This window comes from Convolutriloba macropyga, chromosome 1, assembly GCF_964194025.1.
Source record: "Convolutriloba macropyga chromosome 1, txConMacr16.3, whole genome shotgun sequence".
NCBI classification, from domain to species: domain Eukaryota; kingdom Metazoa; phylum Xenacoelomorpha; order Acoela; family Convolutidae; genus Convolutriloba; species Convolutriloba macropyga.
Genome location: NC_134468.1, coordinates 81,582,943 through 81,600,716, shown reverse-complemented (window position 1 = coordinate 81,600,716; position 17,774 = coordinate 81,582,943). Strand labels below are relative to the sequence as shown.

General features: G+C 35.3%; 1 protein-coding gene across 1 annotated transcript; it reads right to left on the bottom strand.

Moving 5' to 3' along the window:
- Positions 1-15,384: 15,384 nt before the first annotated feature.
- LOC142351664 (uncharacterized) lies at positions 15,385-17,271 on the bottom strand. Its single transcript, XM_075403834.1, has one exon. The coding sequence runs from the start codon at positions 17,269-17,271 to the stop codon at positions 15,385-15,387; it is 1,887 nt and encodes a 628-aa protein (XP_075259949.1).
- Positions 17,272-17,774: the final 503 nt, after the last annotated feature.

Sequence of the window (17,774 nt, the reverse complement as noted above, 5' to 3'; positions counted from 1 at the left end):
CTGCTACAGAGTTGCTGATTTCCAGCAAAAAAAATTCAAAAAACCTTTATTCAGCTAACTCAAATTCATTGCTACGTTGAAAAATTTTTTTTCTCAGGAGTCCATATGTCTACATCCCAACACTTTGCTGATATCGTGCGATGGTTTGGCTTTTGTGCTGAGTGCTAAAGCTATTGTTTAAGCTTTGGTGTACGAAAAACGAAGTTTGAGTTACTGAAAAAAAGTTTCCCCGTCCAACTGCTGAAGCAAATTTGATGCTTGATGCTTATTCCGTATGCTTATTCTGTATGCTGATGCATATTCTTTGATGATTATTCTGTATGCTGCAAGCAAAGAAACGTAGAAATGTAATGCATTTCCGGTCGCAAAATAGCACATCAGCGGAAGTAGAAAAGTTCAAAACATCAAAGAGCGCAGAAAACCCAGAGAACCCTTTTATTAAAAAAACAAGAAATTTCAAAAAGCCGCAGTGAAAACTAAAATTATCTTTCTTCGGATGTTAACCAAAACACTTATCAAATTGTCAGATTTGTTGTTGACTTCAGTTAAGTAACGTCGCTTCAAGTAAGACACAGTCCCAATTAAATCAGATGTCGCCAAACTCGGTTCTCCGGAAATGTGGAACGATTCACTCAGAAATTGTGCCGTGTGAAGGGCTGTCAGAAACCACCAGGCAGCATTACAACACCAAATCGAACAACAAGCCGATGAACAGTGAGAAAACCAATGGAGAATGCTTCATTCAAAAACGTAAAACACAAGTCACCGTCCCATCTGCATAAAAAGAATTGAGCCTCTCAAAACGACCTGAATCAAATTCCCCCTAAATGGAAAGTACAGTCAGTCGCCTAAGAAAGACCTTCCAAAGCAGCACAAGTCAATAGAGCCTTCCCCTACATCATCACAATGTTCCGAGACAAAATTAATACACCCAGAATCATCCGATGAAAATTCTCAAAACGTAGACATCAGAGCCTGCACGGCGTAAGCATTCGAACCAAACCCAAGACACCACGCTACGGGAACACGTCTGATGATAATACATTCAAGGAATCATCGGACGAAGAGTGACAACCCCAAAAGAGGCGCTACAAAGGTATTGCCTCATACACAGAACCCGAAAGTAAGCCGGCCGCTGTCCCCTCGCCTCTGTAATCTCATCACAGCAGGCCACGCCATCCACAGGAGAGAACAACCTCGAACAACAATCGCACGGGGAAACGAAGTTCACGGGCCAGACGCAGAAGTCAACGCAATCATGCAACAGGAGAGCAACCCCATTTCTCAAAAACCAACGATGAAATCATATGAACAAAAGAGGCAGCAAACGCCCCATCAATTTTGAGCTATGAAAACAGGAAACTATGAATTTTAAACTGTAAAACGAACTCTAAAGCTTTTCCACTAAGCAGTTAGTTTACCTAGCCTGATTTTTTCGTTGCAAATGTTTATTTATATTTCACATGAATGACCTCAACGGTGCTACTAACCAATAGAACTCTTCATTTATTTAACCTTTATAATCTTAATTTTACTCACGAAGAGAAATGAGGTACCAGATTACAAGACTCTAACCATAAAATGCAGCAAAACAACACTTAGCAGATGCAGTATACCATCGGTTGATATCATGTTACGTTTATCTAGTTGATTCAATCGTCCAAGAGTTATACCACACAATGACAGGTAGTCGTCCATGAAGTGAGCCAGAATATAGGCAACGTACTCAATAAGTGTGAATTAGAAAGTTGTCACTGAACTCCATTGGTTGTTTGAGGAGTTCTTGATAGGCAATACAATTAGCGTACAATAAATTGTTTAAATCTCCTCCAAAAAAGGTTTGAAGTTGAGCTCTTTAAAAGTTTGCTCTATTTTTTATAATGTGCAAAGGAAAACTTGCCTTGTGTAGAGTTATTAGAATCGTTGCAGATTGACCTTCAAACTTTCTTTTTTTGATTATTTTTGTCAATTTCGGTGATACTCGGACTTCTTTTTCATTCAATTTTCTTTCTAAATGAAATTCTATTTCTCCCTTAGAGATTCAAATTTTTTACAAAGTTCCTATTAATATTGAAGTTTTGCGTTCTGTTAATTTTCTATCTACAAAGTTGAGAAATTTTTTATTTGACGCAAACAAAAATGCACTTTGTGTCAATTTGTATTCATTGAAGTATCTATGTTTATCTGAAACCAGCTTTTTAATTTTTTTCTCACCCATAGTTTACTTGAAGGATTTTTTTGATGTTGGAAACTAACTTCATCTCTCTTGGTTCATGTTTCTCCAGTGTTGTCAGAGTAATTCCCTTGAAATTTGTGAACATCTGTTTTGCAGTTTTTTTTTTGAAAAAATGACCTCAAATCTGCAAGAGTGGCAGTAATTTCTTGTATCTTGCCTAGTAAAATGTTTTGTTTTTTATTCTAATAAACAAAAAATGCTATGGAAAAAAATAGATTTTTATTGATGACAAAAGAAGGTGAGAAAATTTTCCAACTAGTCTTTCGTTTATTAGTAAATAAATAGTGATCTATCAGAGATCCCTTATTGCTACATATGCGTGTAAGAAAATCAGTATTGGAAAATTGTGTGCTTAACCTCTATGCAACGCTATGAAGAACTCTTCACCCATTAAGGATCAACATGTCAATTTAAAATCTTTAAAAAATTTATCTGTAGATGAGAACGTATTGGAGACCTCAGCACTTAATTCCAACAAAAGTTTTCGAAGCTTTGATTTGAACAAAATCATACGTTAATGATACATATCTCTGCTATAGGGTTGCTGATTTCAAGCGGAAAGTTTCAAAAAATTTTATTCAGCTAACTCAATTACATTGCTACGTTGAAAATATATTTTCTTAGGAATCCACATCCTTACATCCCCAACCTTAGCTGTTATTGTGCGATGGCTTGGATTTTTGTCTGAAAAATGTGCTGAGTAAAAAGGCTATTGCTTAAGCTTTGGTCTAAACTAAACCAAGTTTGAGTTACTGTACAAACAGTTTCCGCGTACAACTGCTGAAGCATATTTGGTATGTCTTGATACTTATTCTGTATGCTGACAGCAGAGAGACGTGGAAACTTAATGCATTTCCAGTCGCAAAATAACACATCAGTCGAAGTGTAGAAAATTTTCAGAAACCAAAGTTCCGAGAAAAATCAGAAAACACTTTTGTTAAAAAACGATAATGTACCAACAGCCGCAATGAATGATAAAATTGTCTTTCTTCGGAAGTAAATCAACACACTTATAAAATTGTCTCTTTTCTTGTTTACTTCAGTTAAGTAACGTCACTTTATGTATACCTGGTTTTATTTCACGCTTTCATGAAAAAACAAAAAGTCGAACAAATTGGAAATATCATGATAAAAAAAATTCATTTTTGTTGTAGTTTTTGGCCTTAAATGGTGGTTGTCTTCATGGCAGATTATGTGATTTCTTTAAATGCAGTATGATTTCTGCAAAATTTTCTAAACCTTCACATTTATCTTTAATTGAAAATTGAATTTTCAAGCACTCAATCCGTGACAACGGATAGGAGGTATTAGGCTTTTGTCATATCATTTTTAAAAGATCATTGAATTTAGAAATTTCTTCGTTGCTAGCCTTTCTTCTATAGCAACCATCTTTTGTCGGAACCGTTTCGTAATTACCGATAGAATGCAAATTGATTTGTAACAAGCCTTTGTGACAGTTTTCTTGAGTTGAGTCGCTGCCACCTGCCCAGAAACACCATTATCAATTGAATTGTGTTTAACATGTACAATTAGTTTTTCCATATTGGCTCCAGGGGAATAGCAATCATCTCCTATGGTAACAGATTTTTATGAGTGGGTTGCAGTCTGCTCCGAAATACCTTGTTGGTATGTTTTCCAAAAAGTACTATTAGATATCACTGATTGCATGGCGAACCATTGTATCATTTTTGGTTGGTAAGTTTTCAAGGTATTCAAGGTTTTCAATTTTATATCTCTTTTCTCCCGAGTCAATTATCTAAAAGCTTCGAAGTTTGAGTTTTGAAAAATTTGATATCTGCATCCGAGCGTTCAACAGTTTTTTTTTTTAAGTCTGGCCGTTAATTGTTGCATTTCATAGTTAAAAGGATCTTTTTCGAGTCCTGTTTTAATTTTGTCTTTTTCCTGTTGCTTTTCATTAGTCTCCAAAGGCTTTGTGGTAAGTTCTTCTTGGTTGTATTTGTCGAAAACCCTTAATAAAATCATGATGACATCAAGTATTTGCTCTAGTTAAGAACTTCTTCGAAGAAAATTATGTTTTTTGTTCGCGGCCAGAAATTGAATAAAAAAAAATAGAATGATCGGACCGGTGATGATGCAGAAAAAATACCCAATTAAAAACTTATGTGTTGATTGTTTTTGATGTCGCCTTTAAAAAAAACGAATGATTGTTGAGTATAAATTCAAAAAACAAAAAACTCTTTGATCTTCGTGTAACAGAATGTCCAATAACTGTGAGATTTCAATGGTGTAGAGGAGTCAAGAAAAAAATGGCTGTGTGTGATTGTCGGCGTTTCCATTTTAGCGTTAGAAAAAATTTCACAGAAATTATTTACAGTTTATAGAAAAAGTACGGTAAGAGCACACACAAAAATATTCTATTTTTACAAAGCACATACCAAAAGTTTCAATACAAATCATCTAATCTTTGCTTTGAAACGTATAAAGATAACCTTCTTAAAATTCTGTGAGAGTAACCAATACGGAATAGAATTATCAAAATTTTTATGAAAAATTTGTTTCAAACTTGGCACAAATACAGCTTAAAAATACCTTCAATTACTTCATTTTCTTAACCAGAGAATGACAAAAACCTGGAAAACATATCTTTAAAAAAAACAAAATTAGGTACAGAAAATAGTTTCCTCATGCAAAATATTGCTTCAATAATCCTCATACAAAAATAGCTTCAATAGATTTGAGTATTCATTGCAAAAAGACTGGTAAATTAAGCCAACAGCATGCACAAGATATGTATTCTGAAAAAAAAGTTTTCACTTGACAACTATTTTTATTTTGAAAACCACTTTTTTATTGAACTTCTAACAGTGTAAAAATTCTACTAGCATGTGTTGAATAATAGATGTACGGTTCACTAAAGTGGAAAATTAGGAGACAAAAATAAGCAAGAAAAACATTAAAATGTTTTAGGTTAGAAAAAAAGAGTTGTAGGTAAAATTGTATTGACCATTAATTTACATACCTCGAAACAACTTAGGAAAAAGGAGCTCCTGAATCTGTCGCTAGATCTAACTAGCACAAATTGAGAGACATGGAAGAATAACAATTGGATTCTTTTCCTTCATAGTTTGAAATTTGGAGGAACAAAATAATGTGAGATAAACTAAGATAAATTAAGTTCACTCAAGACAATAAAACGCTGCATACGAAAAATATCTTCTTTAGATATGAGTCTTCATTGCTAAAAAGACGTAAAGTAAGCCAAAGAAGATGCTTTATTTGAAAATTATGCTTTTTAAAAGATCTCTGCACAAAATAAAGTAATAAATGCCAGATAATTCACCAACTCTGCTTAGTAATCTGTGTTTCACTATCTAACTTCTTCAAATTAATGTTTTGACAGTTTCCCTGGAATCCAAATTCTTTTTTTCGCACCGTTCTATAAAAAAACTCTCAAGAGAAATTTTTCATCGTTTATAGTTTTTCAATCTTCCATCTATAATTCTTTTGCCCCAAAAATTGCAATTATAGACTTCAAAAGAACTCTGTGAAGGTAACCAAGATGGAAGACGAACCCTTACCTTTATAAAAAAAAAGCAAATTTCGGTACAGATAGAGCTAAAATTACATTCAATTTTTTTGTTAACAGGGATTGAAAAGAAATGATGTTTTTGAAGTTTTCTTTGTCTTTTTCAAGGGCCATGTAATCAAAAAGTTAGTATTTCAAGAGAAATTTATCTTGTATTTTTCAGATTAAATAAATGAGAAAATTAGATGGAATTAAATTTTTGCCTTCTGGTCTGATGCTTTGTTATATATTAATTTTGTTGCGGAATTTATATTTATCAAGTGCAAGTGGTATTAATTTGAAAAATTCATTTACAGTGAAAAAAGCGAGCTTCTCAAATTTTGCAAGAAAATTTGCGTTTTTTTCTGTCATCTAGATTTGTAACTTCAAACTGCTGACATGCATCTATTTAAGCATTTTTTAAGCTCAATAATTGTAATTTGTTTGTTCAATTTCAGCGTACAAAAAATTAAAAATTTGTGGTTTGTCGAACGTTATTTAACCATTCATTAATGTTAACATCTTAGGATCTTTTTCGTTCCCCCTAGCTTAGTGGGTGCATATTATTGGCAACCCTCCCTCAGAAGCAGGTGCCATATTTTTACACGATGGTTTACCATGTAATGGCACGCAATTTGTAATTGGTGGGAGCATAACTTATTGGGGGGCGCAAGCGGAAAAGATCCACTGTCAATTTCTTTTCTAATTTTTTATCTGAACTACTATATCTTGTCAACTAGTGAGCCCTCCTATACGCACACTTAATATTTTCTGTGCTACATGAGCAAAAAGAAAGCTGTGCATATATAAATTGCACAACGGTACTCTCCTTGAAAGGAAATATGTTTTGATTTTAACTGTTCGGCTTTCAAAACTTTGCAGAAGAGCAAACTTTGCTGAGCAAGGAAAACTCAATGAGCTAGGAAAACTCTGTCATCCCAATGTTTTGCTGTTGTTTTTGAACAAAATATCCCAGGAAAAATTTTGATCAAATTGAAGTTCAAATAACGTATCAAAAGTGTGCTTTTACTTTTTCGTTTCCTTTTTCGTATTGTGTTTACAACGGATCAGGATTAATAAATAGCCTCGTCAAAAAATTACTTTAAATTGTCTTTCAACAAAATAATTAGCATAAATGAACTATTTTTTCACTGGATTTTGAAATAGATTTCTTTAAAGGATGCCTTCCATAAACTGAATATTGGTTCGTTCATCTGTTTTTTAAAAATCTAATGATCATCCCAAACAGTAGGGCACAAAATAGTAAAAGTGGTCAAAAATATTTAAGTCTTCTCTCATCAAATTTTGCTTATGGTATGCTTTTTAACCTCCTCAGAACCAACTACCACCTTCTAAGGAAGTTATCCAAATATTTTTAAGGAAATTTAACCATTGTAGTCCACTATGCTCCTGTAAACAACAAATTGAAAAAAAAACTGCGTGATTGCCTTTTCAAGGGCTTTGAAAATGCACCCTTTCACCTTTTGCGTTTTTCCGGAAAATGTATGATTGGTCATTTTTGACTTAACAAAAACAAGGCCAGCATTAGTTCCCTAACCCTCAATATAACTATAAAACATTTGGTTACTTATTATATATTAATCGTAGTCTATCTTAAATACTAATATAGGTCAGCGTATTTGAAAAGTGGCATGGGAAGAAAGTTGGGGAAAGTGGCATTTTAAACCTCATTTTTTGCTCGATACAATAAAATGTTAAAAATGTCTTTGAGGAAAAACTAGGGTCGTTATAAAGTTCGTATCCCCCATATCGTGGAAAGTTGGGATAAGTACTGCTTCTGAGTCAATTTTCTCGTGTCACTGCCATGACAATTGGTACTTAAATGTTCATGGATGACTGTGATAATTTATATATAGCAAAGATTACCAGCTGCCATAAGCAAGGAATTAAAAAATTGTTTTTGCCCCACCTTCCGAAAGCCAGTTTCACCGATTTCAGTAAATTTGTCAGATATTTCCAGGAAAATGTTCGGATATTTCAATTTGAATAATTTGTTTTGATGTATGAACTGCTTCCTGTTGTTCGACGAGATTTATCAAATTGTCAAAAATTCAGTTTTTCTAAATTCTTCAGTGCTCCATTATTCTTTTAAACCAGCTCGTTTTTCTAACAAGACCAATATGAACATTCATGGGCACACTCACATCTAACCCTCCTTGTTCTTTTGAAGAATAAAATTTTCGATTTAAGGCTTACCTTGTTTGCTTATTGATCTCTGCTGTCTAACCCGAAGTAAACCATTAAATCTTACCATTGTTTCTTCATTGTCGAGATATCATTGTTCTCATGAGACTTTCCACATTTGTTTAAAGTGACTTCAGCGTATAAGAAGACTTCCTGCATCATACTTGCCTTTCATTATCATTTTTTGGGCTATTGGACTAATTGGTAAAATTTATTAACTACGCATTCTGTACGAACTCAAAGTCATCAACAACGATTAAATTCTTGTCAATTTGGTCCCACAGTTCCCAGCTTGCTGTGCAGGAAATCCTCTTAATCCTCTTAGTCAAAAATTATTTATTTTCCTAATTTAAAAAAATGATTGGAAACATAGTCAAAGGCAAAACGACAGGAAACGACAGACAAAAACTCACTAAAACGACAGGAAATTTAACTCTGGTTCATACCAATATTGTTTGAATGTGTTCGCTGAATTTCATAAATCGGTAGTCGAGCGTGGAACGATTATCTCTGGGTTACAGGCAACCGGAGCAATCAAGCTAACATAGCACAGATATAAGCATTACGAGCCAGCGCCCCTAACAATATTTTTTAATTAATATCGCGCTAATTTAATGAACTTTCAGACACAGGCACTGTTAAGTATAAATAAAACCCGGCAGATTGTCGGAAAATAGCCGCCGTTGATTCCCATAACCACGATTGGGACTGAAAGTAGAGTAAAAAATAATGAAAAATATCGCTGGCAGATTGCCAGAAAAAGCCGCAATAGCTGCGTAGATCTGCAGTCTCAAAATAACAGTAAAAAAGACAGACCAAAAAAAATCGTCTTTTCATTGAAGGCTGATATGTTACATTTTGATTAAAAATCTGTAAAAGTTTTTGCTGCTTCTGAGTCAATTTTCTCGTGTCACTGCCATGACAATTGGTACTTAAATGTTCATGGATGACTGTGATAATTTATATATAGCAAAGATTACCAGCTGCCATAAGCAAGGAATTAAAAAATTGTTTTTGCCCCACCTTCCGAAAGCCAGTTTCACCGATTTCAGTAAATTTGTCAGATATTTCCAGGAAAATGTTCGGATATTTCAATTTGAATAATTTGTTTTGATGTAAGAACTGCTTCCTGTTGTTCGACGAGATTTATCAAATTGTCAAAAAATCAGTTTTTCTAAATTCTTCAGTGCTCCATTATTCTTTTAAACCAGCTCGTTTTTCTAACAAGACCAATATGAACATTCATGGGCACACTCACATCTAACCCTCCTTGTCCTTTTGAAGAATAAATTTTTCGATTTAAGGCTTACCTTGTTTGTTTATTGATCTCTGCTGTCTAACCAGAAGTAAACCATTAAATCTTACCATTGTTTCTTCATTGTCGAGATTTTATTGTTCTCATGAGACTTTCCACATTTGTTTAAAGTGACTTCAGCGTATAAGAAGACTTCCTGCATCATACTTGCCTTTCATTATCATTTTTTGGGCTATTGGACTAATTGGTAAAATTTATTAACTACGCATTCTGTACGAACTCAAAATCATCAACAACGATTAAATTCTTGTCAATTTGGTCCCAGAGTTCCCAGCTTGCTGTGCAGGAAATCCTCTTAATCCTCTTAGTCAAAAATCATTTATTTTCCTAATTTAAAAAAATGATTGGAACCATAGTCAAAGGCAAACACTCACTAAAACGACATGAAAATTTAACTCTGGTTCATACCAATATTGTTTGAATGTGTTCGCTGAATTTCATAAATCGGTAGTCGAGCGTGGAACGATTATCTCTGGGTTACAGGCAACCGGAGCAATCAAGCTAACATAGCACAGATATAAGCATTACGAGCCAGCGCCCCTAGCAATATTTTTTAATTAATATCGCGCTAATTTAATGAACTTTCAGACACAGGCACTGTTAAGTATAAATAAAACCCGGCAGATTGTCGGAAAATAGCCGCCGTTGATTCCCATAACCACGATTGGGACTGAAAGTAGAGTAAAAAATAATGAAAAATATAGCTGGCAGATTGCCAGAAAAAGCCGCAATAGCTGCGTAGATCTGCAGTCTCAAAATAACAGTAAAAAAGACAGACCAAAAAGAATCGTCTTTTCATTGAAGGCTGATATGTTACATTTTGATTAAAAATCTGTACAAGTTTTTGCTGCCTCTATTAGCTGCTCTCTAATAACCTTCATTTAGAGTGACTCACACCCATTTGACCTTATCTCTTTCAATTAAAGTTAAATAAAAAGTCAAATTCAAAGTAAGCAAGTCATTTTTTTGAATGAGGTAAGTCAAGTGTGACCAAAAATTTAATCACGCAAATGAACCAAAAAACTCGCTCCACTAAGAGCAAAGAATGACCTCACGCACGCACTTCAGTTGAAATTGCAAGAACGAATGAACAAAAAGCAGATTTGAAGTGGTTTTGACCCCATATGGTTGTAACAAAAAACGTGACGACGAAATAAAAGAAATATAGGAAGACAAGTCCTGAAACACAATTCAACGAATTGAATGAAAAACTTAGAAGCACTCTACCTGACCAGCAGATCTGTTGAACAATGCCAGCCAAAACACAAACAAAATAATCTCAAAAAATTGAGAAACAAACAAACAAACTAACTAAACAAAGATATAATAATTGCTAAAACTTTGAAGCTTTTACCCCTAAGGCAAAAATTGATCCCTTAAAATACACCCATTTCAAAAAAATGTTCAAAACCAATTTTTGTTTCGAAAATTGCTGCAGTATTACATCCGCAAGGCATAAAAAAATTCACTTGACCTTGAACAAAAATTTTTTTGAAAAAATGAAAACAATTGCAAATTCTAAAGAAATGTTGCTGACAATTCTGATATCATCTTAAGAATCCTTGCTGTGTCTCTAGAGGCTATCTAGTAACCCAATTCAAAGCCATAAAAAATTAATTGGTTCAGAAATCGATAGGCAATAATTTTTATAAATATCAAAAAATAGAAACTCGTTCTTTTAAAATGTTGAAAATCATTCAACTGCCCCCTAGCAACTATTTAATAACACACTATCAAACCCTGTATGAGGTGATCTGGTTACTTAAACAGGAAAAAAACTGAATAAAAGACAAATGTTTTAAAATTTTACAAAAATTGCTTACTTTATAAAAAAAATTTTAAAATCGAAAAATTAAATAGAAAACAAATCCATTGAAATAACAACCATACCGTAACCATTTCAGAACGTGTAATAGGTATTCTGGCACTTGAGAATAAACAAATATCAGAAATTGACAAAAACTTTAGGAAACCTTAAAAAAATTGCAGATTTTATCCAAAAAAATGCTAAAATTCGAACAAAATGTTGAAAACCAATCAATTGTTACTAGAAACTACACAGTGACCTATTATCAAACCTTAAAGAAGATTCCCTGGCCCCTAAAACTGGAAAAACTCAAAAAATGACAAATTTTCAAAAAAAACTTGAAAAATTTGCAAAAATTTTATCATTTTGCGTGTTTGTTTTTGTAGTACCAAAACATATGGCTCATAAAATGGTCATAACGAGTAATTTTGTCTCGCAAAATGCCTTCATCAACTTTTAAAAACTTCCACCTAACACTAATCAATCAAAAAAATAAAAAAAAATCACAAAAAACATTTAAAAAAAATGCACCATTATTAGCCCAAAAACTCCTATAGATGACCTTTTAACCTTAAGTTGAGGCCATCCCAGCAGCTTCACCAATCTAAGCCTTTGAAGGACTATTAACTTCCTCTTTGGGCCTCTAATGAAAATTAATGCCCGCTGGGCTTTAAGTAGTAAAAAAAACTGACTAGAGGAACAACGGGGGGGGACGGACACTTTTTGCAACGCGATATTAATACATGTAGAATAGGTCAATGACCTAAAAGGAAGCAATGATCCATAACCAAAATTGTCCCCCTTGTTATAAATTTTATTAAACTTTATATTTTGTCTAAATTTGCTTTATTCGCCTAAATGATCAATCGGTGCTATGAAACTAGTACAATATCGTTGCAACTATTGCAACTTTCCCGCCACATTCACTCTGTGCAGACAGCTATGATTAATTTGTTATTTTGAGTAAATCTACAATATTACTACTATGAGTAGCTTTCTCTTGTTATATTATCGCTGCGCGCTTATCAGGATGTTTTAAATAAACATTTAGTCTAGTAAAAACGGCGCTTTTGTCCTATCAAGCCTAACTTTTAGCCAAAAATACGTTAGAAGTTCCAGATTTCTCTCGATTTTTCGAGATTATTCTGGAAGTTTTGCACCCCACCGCCCACATCAAAAAACCGTAATTTCACTAATTAAAGTGGACGGTTCAGAGGATCAAAGGGTACTGTATGGATGATCAAAGGACTGTAAAAACCCAAAATTTACGACGTTTTGGCTAAAAAAACATTGGAGTCGCTACTTTATAAAAACTTTATCCTGACTGGTTAATTTGTGGTTGAAAATTTCAGCTGATTATTTATTATTTATTCATTTTTTCAAAACATCGATATCCAGTTGCCTAGTTTATCGTCTTCGAGTTACTTGAGTTTTATATTAATAATTTTTCTTTCTTTTTCAAATAACATACTGTCTGAAGATTTTGAAAAAACAAACAAAACGTCTTCAGACATCACCTTCACGAAAGTGGCGTTTTTCTCTACAAGTTGTTTAAAAATTGCTTAGCTTTTTTGCAACGACTTTTGATTATTTATTAAACTAGCGGGGGGGTGTGGAGGTACCTAATTGTTCACCTCTTTCACAATAATTTTTTGAAAACTTGAAGGATTCAAGGTTTGATACTTACAGTGAAATACAATCCAAATTGATTGTATGATAACGGAAGCTATTTGGATATAATAAAAGAAATTGGAATTTTCAAATATAAATTTAAGTTAAGGAAAAATTGGAAAATACAAAAAAAAATTCCTAATAACTGGAAAAAAACGCCCCTTTCTTTCCTGATAATTCTCGGAGGATACAAGTGAAAGCGACGCGAGATCTGGGAAATCTGTCCCAATATTGAAATCTACAGTGTTCTAAAGGACGAAATAGTAAGTTAATCTTGCTTCTAGACATACGATCAACCCAAACTTTTTTCCAATAACGGGTAGCTCTGGTTGTCCTGACTTCACGTTCAAAGAGTAAACAAGGTAAATTACACAAATACCCCTCCTGATATGATTACTATTTTGAATTTGGGTACGTGTTTTACTGCGGATTATATGGTTGTATTTATGTGTCTGTATGTGTGTGTATGCGTGTATGTAGGTGCGTATGTGCGCGTGTGTGTATGTGTGTATGTTTATGTTTGTGTGTGGGGTGCTGGAAGGGGGGGGGGCGGCCGTTCCAATTTAATGAAACTCAAAATGGATCCATAGATTTTTTTTTATAGATTTTGCCAAAACCAACCAGTTGCCCCGGACAACTTCACGAGTCAGCCGAAATCCAATTGCAATGGTTCAAGAAAGTTACTACTCACGTAAGTTTCAAAAAAAAAAACTTTGTTAATACCAAATTTGTTAATACCAAAAAACCCACACTAAGTTGCTTTTCGATCCCTAATCACTAAATTAAAGCTTTCTATCTATACTTGGAGCATTTTATCTAAATCATTATGAAATTAAGTGTCGGGAACTGAGAAAATTTTGTTTTTCAAGCAAAAATCAGAAGCCTACGTCGGGTGGTGTTTTGTCTCAACAGAAGTGTCATTGACTTGAACATTTGCCACTGTGGAAAGTGTAAAAATCCGGCAGTTTTCAACAATCAAGATCGAGTTGTTCAAGTGGGTGCAAACGGGCAACTACACATCACCCTGCGCAACAACTAAGTATGAAAAAAAATTTTATGGACCGGATTATTGGGTAGGAACTATTTTTTCAAAAAATCCGGTCCTTTTATCTGACTTTTATTGGGTGTAAAACAATTATAAGAGAAACCCTGCATGTATGGCAGCGGAAAAGCTGACTTAATAAGTTGACTGCGACACAAACTTTGTTGCAAAAACGAATTTTGATACAGTCTGATATGAGCAGGAAGAACTGTGCTCTGTCACACGCTGTGGCAGTTCAACCCCTCCTGGTACGTTGGACCACACCTTTCACTATTTCTCACACTTCACGCGTGCACCATCACAAACTCTCATTACACACAAGAAATTTCTAGCCCAAAAAGGGGGGACGGTACAAATTTCACTTTTTAAAAAAAGCCAATTGGGCCATAAGCCCGGCTGCCAGTGTTTTTTTTTTCGGACAATACAGGTACAAATACAGGATGAGACAAGACTTTTTAGTTTTGTTTTGGTTCTTCAGTCCTCTTCGCTAGTACTTTCAATGATTCTTGCTCGTCTTCTCTTTTTGGTAGGTGGTTCATCTTGCAGATTTTGTTGTTCAATTGTTATTGGGAGGTTGGCTGGCGATTGTTCATCAAGTGTGATTGGAGGTTGGGGGCTGCTATCTGAATCTTCTATCGCTTGACTAACAATAAATCCATCGCAAGCTTCATCCGTAGAAGAACCACTGTCTGAAAACTCTGACAAATTGTCAAAATCTACCACATTTTCATTCAATTCATCCTCGCTATAATTTCGTTGGTTGAATCCTGGGTCGGGAGGACTTGAGTTTGTGTGTGTGTCTGCTACAATGTTGTGAGTGACTGGTGGAGTATGTGCTGTCTCTGTTTCGATTTCGGATTCGCTTTCATAACCCCAATCGGGATCTTGCTCGATCATTTTGAAGAACATTTCTTCGCGAAGACTTTTATGGCCAAAGGGAAGTGTTAAAACGTGGTCACTTAGTATATAGCGCTGATCGTCGTATCCTGATAAAGACTTTTTGTTGACAACAATTGTCTGCAGTTGGTGCTTGCTGGAGGCAATTCGGGTGTTTATCAGCCGCACTGTTTCCCCCGAGAGAATAGACTGCTTGTATAAGCGGTGGTTCAAATTTTTCCGGGCATCTTTTGTCACTCCTTTTGCCGACTGCTTGGTTGTGCCTGCAAAAAACTTAACAATCATTCAATTGAACAATTTTCAATTCTAATGTTATCTTGTCAATGCTTGTATGGGCCTTTGTGTGAATGTGTTTGCTGTATGAAAAATAGTTCTGTGCTTGCAAAAAAATTAAAAGTTACCTTCTGTAAGGGCAATGGAGTAGAGTTTTGGCTTCAGTCCACAAAATTCACTGATGCTTCGGCCTGCCATTTCATCCTTGAACTTAAGAGTCACACGCGCATTGGTTCGGTTGTGTAGGGGGTGTTCAGCGGGAAAGTTTGAAAAGTCAAATTGGTCCATCACGCTTTGCTTCTTTTGCAGCTCGACAAAAAAATCCCGTGAGCGAATTTCATACACGAACGAATCCGTATCGGAGTAAAGAAGCGTACAGTCGAAATGCTTCTTCATCGTGTTGTAATGAAAGTCAAACGTGAAATTTTGACAAATCAAGAATGCAAGCCCCGACTATAGTGGGTTTATCCCAAAGAACTTCTGATAGGGACAACGTTACGGAAGCCAAGTTTTCATCAAAGATTTTGAATGATTGAAATTCGGGTTTATTTGTCCACTGATGTACTTCCTCTTCAGAGCGAACAATTTTCACTCGAACTCGATTACGCTTTCCCTCGCATGTTTTTCCAAACGAAGAATTGACCATCAGCTTGTAGAAATCCTCCTCAAATTTTGTTTTTGCTTCTTTTCTTTTTTGTGCATTGAGCTGTACATAGGGGTTAAGCCACTTCCCCTGTTTAAAACTTAGCACGCGGTGAAGCTTAGCCACCTTCAGTCCGAGTTGTACATAGAGTTTGAGTGTTTGGTAGTGCAGAGTATAATTCAATTTGGGGAAAAGTGTCTGAATCAGCTTTTTTCCTGCGGGGGGTGCTCGGACATTCATTTGATCAAGCAATAGTTCTTGATAATGACTTAACCACAGTGCATCTATTGACTCTTTTGTTGGAGCAAGGGGAAAATCCGAATGCAATTCATGCAGTTCATCAGGATATATTAAATCCACTTCTACAATAAATCCCACGTCATTGCCATCAGGCGTGTTTAGTATTCGCTGCAATATTTCTTTTTCATTCTCATTTGTCCATTCGCTCTCGTCGAACATTTCAAAAGTACTAATAGGAAGCGGGAACTTTTCCATGATTCCTCCGTAGAGATTATTGGCATCAATCATCAGGATGAAAGTTGATTGTTGTTTTGGTTTGTAGTCAGGCATAAACTTGTTGTTTGCTTTGCACAGTCTTTTGGCGAACACTGAGCTGACACCACCTCTTATTAAATTTTCAACCATATCCAAGTGCTCCCTTTCCGTGAGCAATTCCAAATCGGGCTTGCATATTTTTAGCATTGCATCGCCTGACAAATTTGATGCTGTATAGTACTGGCAGCAATCGACGCCGTAGGTTTCGTAGCATACTTTTCGAAAGCAGAGAACTACAGTAGCTAGCAAAAATACATCAGTTGTCAGGTAAAGGTTATAGTAGTCGCCAATATTCCTGCAGTTGAAAAGCTCGAAAACTTCTAATGCTCTTGCGTATTCGGCTTCAGTAACAGTCACTTCATACTGCTGTAAACTGTTTGTCCACTTTTCCCGGGGAGGTAGTTCAACTTCATCCAATTTTTCAAACGAGTCAATGTAGCAATAGGGGAAGCTACCTTTTTGTTTCAATTGATCCACTGATGACCGGGGCCATTTTCCAAAATGGTCTTCTAGCATCTTAAACTGATCATGTGGGAGGTTCTGCACCAGTTTATCGAGCGATGAATGCATGAATTTAAATGAGTCAAGGAGGCGAATATATTCATACTCGTTTATCCAAACACCTTTCCTATTTTGTCTGGATTTTATGTACACACCAATTTGCAGCGATATGAATTTTTCGCTTGTACTGGGTATTATCGAGAATGTGTTGCGTTCATTAGAGCTCTTCAGGGCTAGTATTACATGATGTAAATCATAGTTTGCAAGGTTGTGCGCAAACACTGGAGTGAAATTCAAGGTTCTTCGCTTGAGGTTGCACTGTGCGTGTGCCCAGCCCAAAAATTTTCCTGTGTAGTGGCAATGATCTAGCACGGTTGTATCATCAGCATTTTTATCCAGTTCTGCTTCACAAATCCAACAGGTTTTTGCCTCTTCTTTGGATATACTGGGCAGCCCGAAAAAGTTTCGGTGTTTTTGTTTCTCATTGTAGATTTGCTTTCCCACTTGATCGAGAGTTTTCACAAACTGATCCATAACACCGGGTCCGCATTGAAGGTCAAAGAAAAAAGGCTTTTGCTCTTCTAGTGCCACAAATAGCATTGCATAGCTGCATGGTTTGTGAATTTCAATCGCTCGGGTTTCTGCTTTTTCGGGGTTGTTTTTGCAGCCTTCAACGGGTACAATTAGTGATTCTAGATCAAAAAAACCTACAATCGGGGCAAACCAACGCTCCTGAACATTGTTGAATTGAAATTGTTTTTGATCACTGCTGGGCATTTTGATTATCGCTTGTTTGTTTTGGTGACATAAAATTTCATGCTTCTCGTGACGCTGCTTGGAAGTACTTATGTTGAAGCAATTTCTGCAAACGTGGTTATCGATGCGTGGTTGAATGTTTTTGTACTTGTGTATGAAACCCTTGATATTTGTGATTAGGACATAGTGATGCATTTGTCCATCGCTCAGTAGTAGTACGTCGAGATTGAACTCGAACTGTTTCTTATTGGAGATACGAAAGGGGATCAGTTTTTTGTCGTGATGCCTACAAAAAGTAGTCAACTAAAGTTTTCGCTTTTTTTTATTGTTTAACTTTTTAAAGGTCA

What these genes read in the sequence shown, in the direction of transcription:
- LOC142351664 (XM_075403834.1), bottom strand. Translation starts at nt 17,271, where the DNA reads ATGCTATTTGTGGCACTAGAAGAGCAAAAGCCTTTTTTCTTTGACCTT.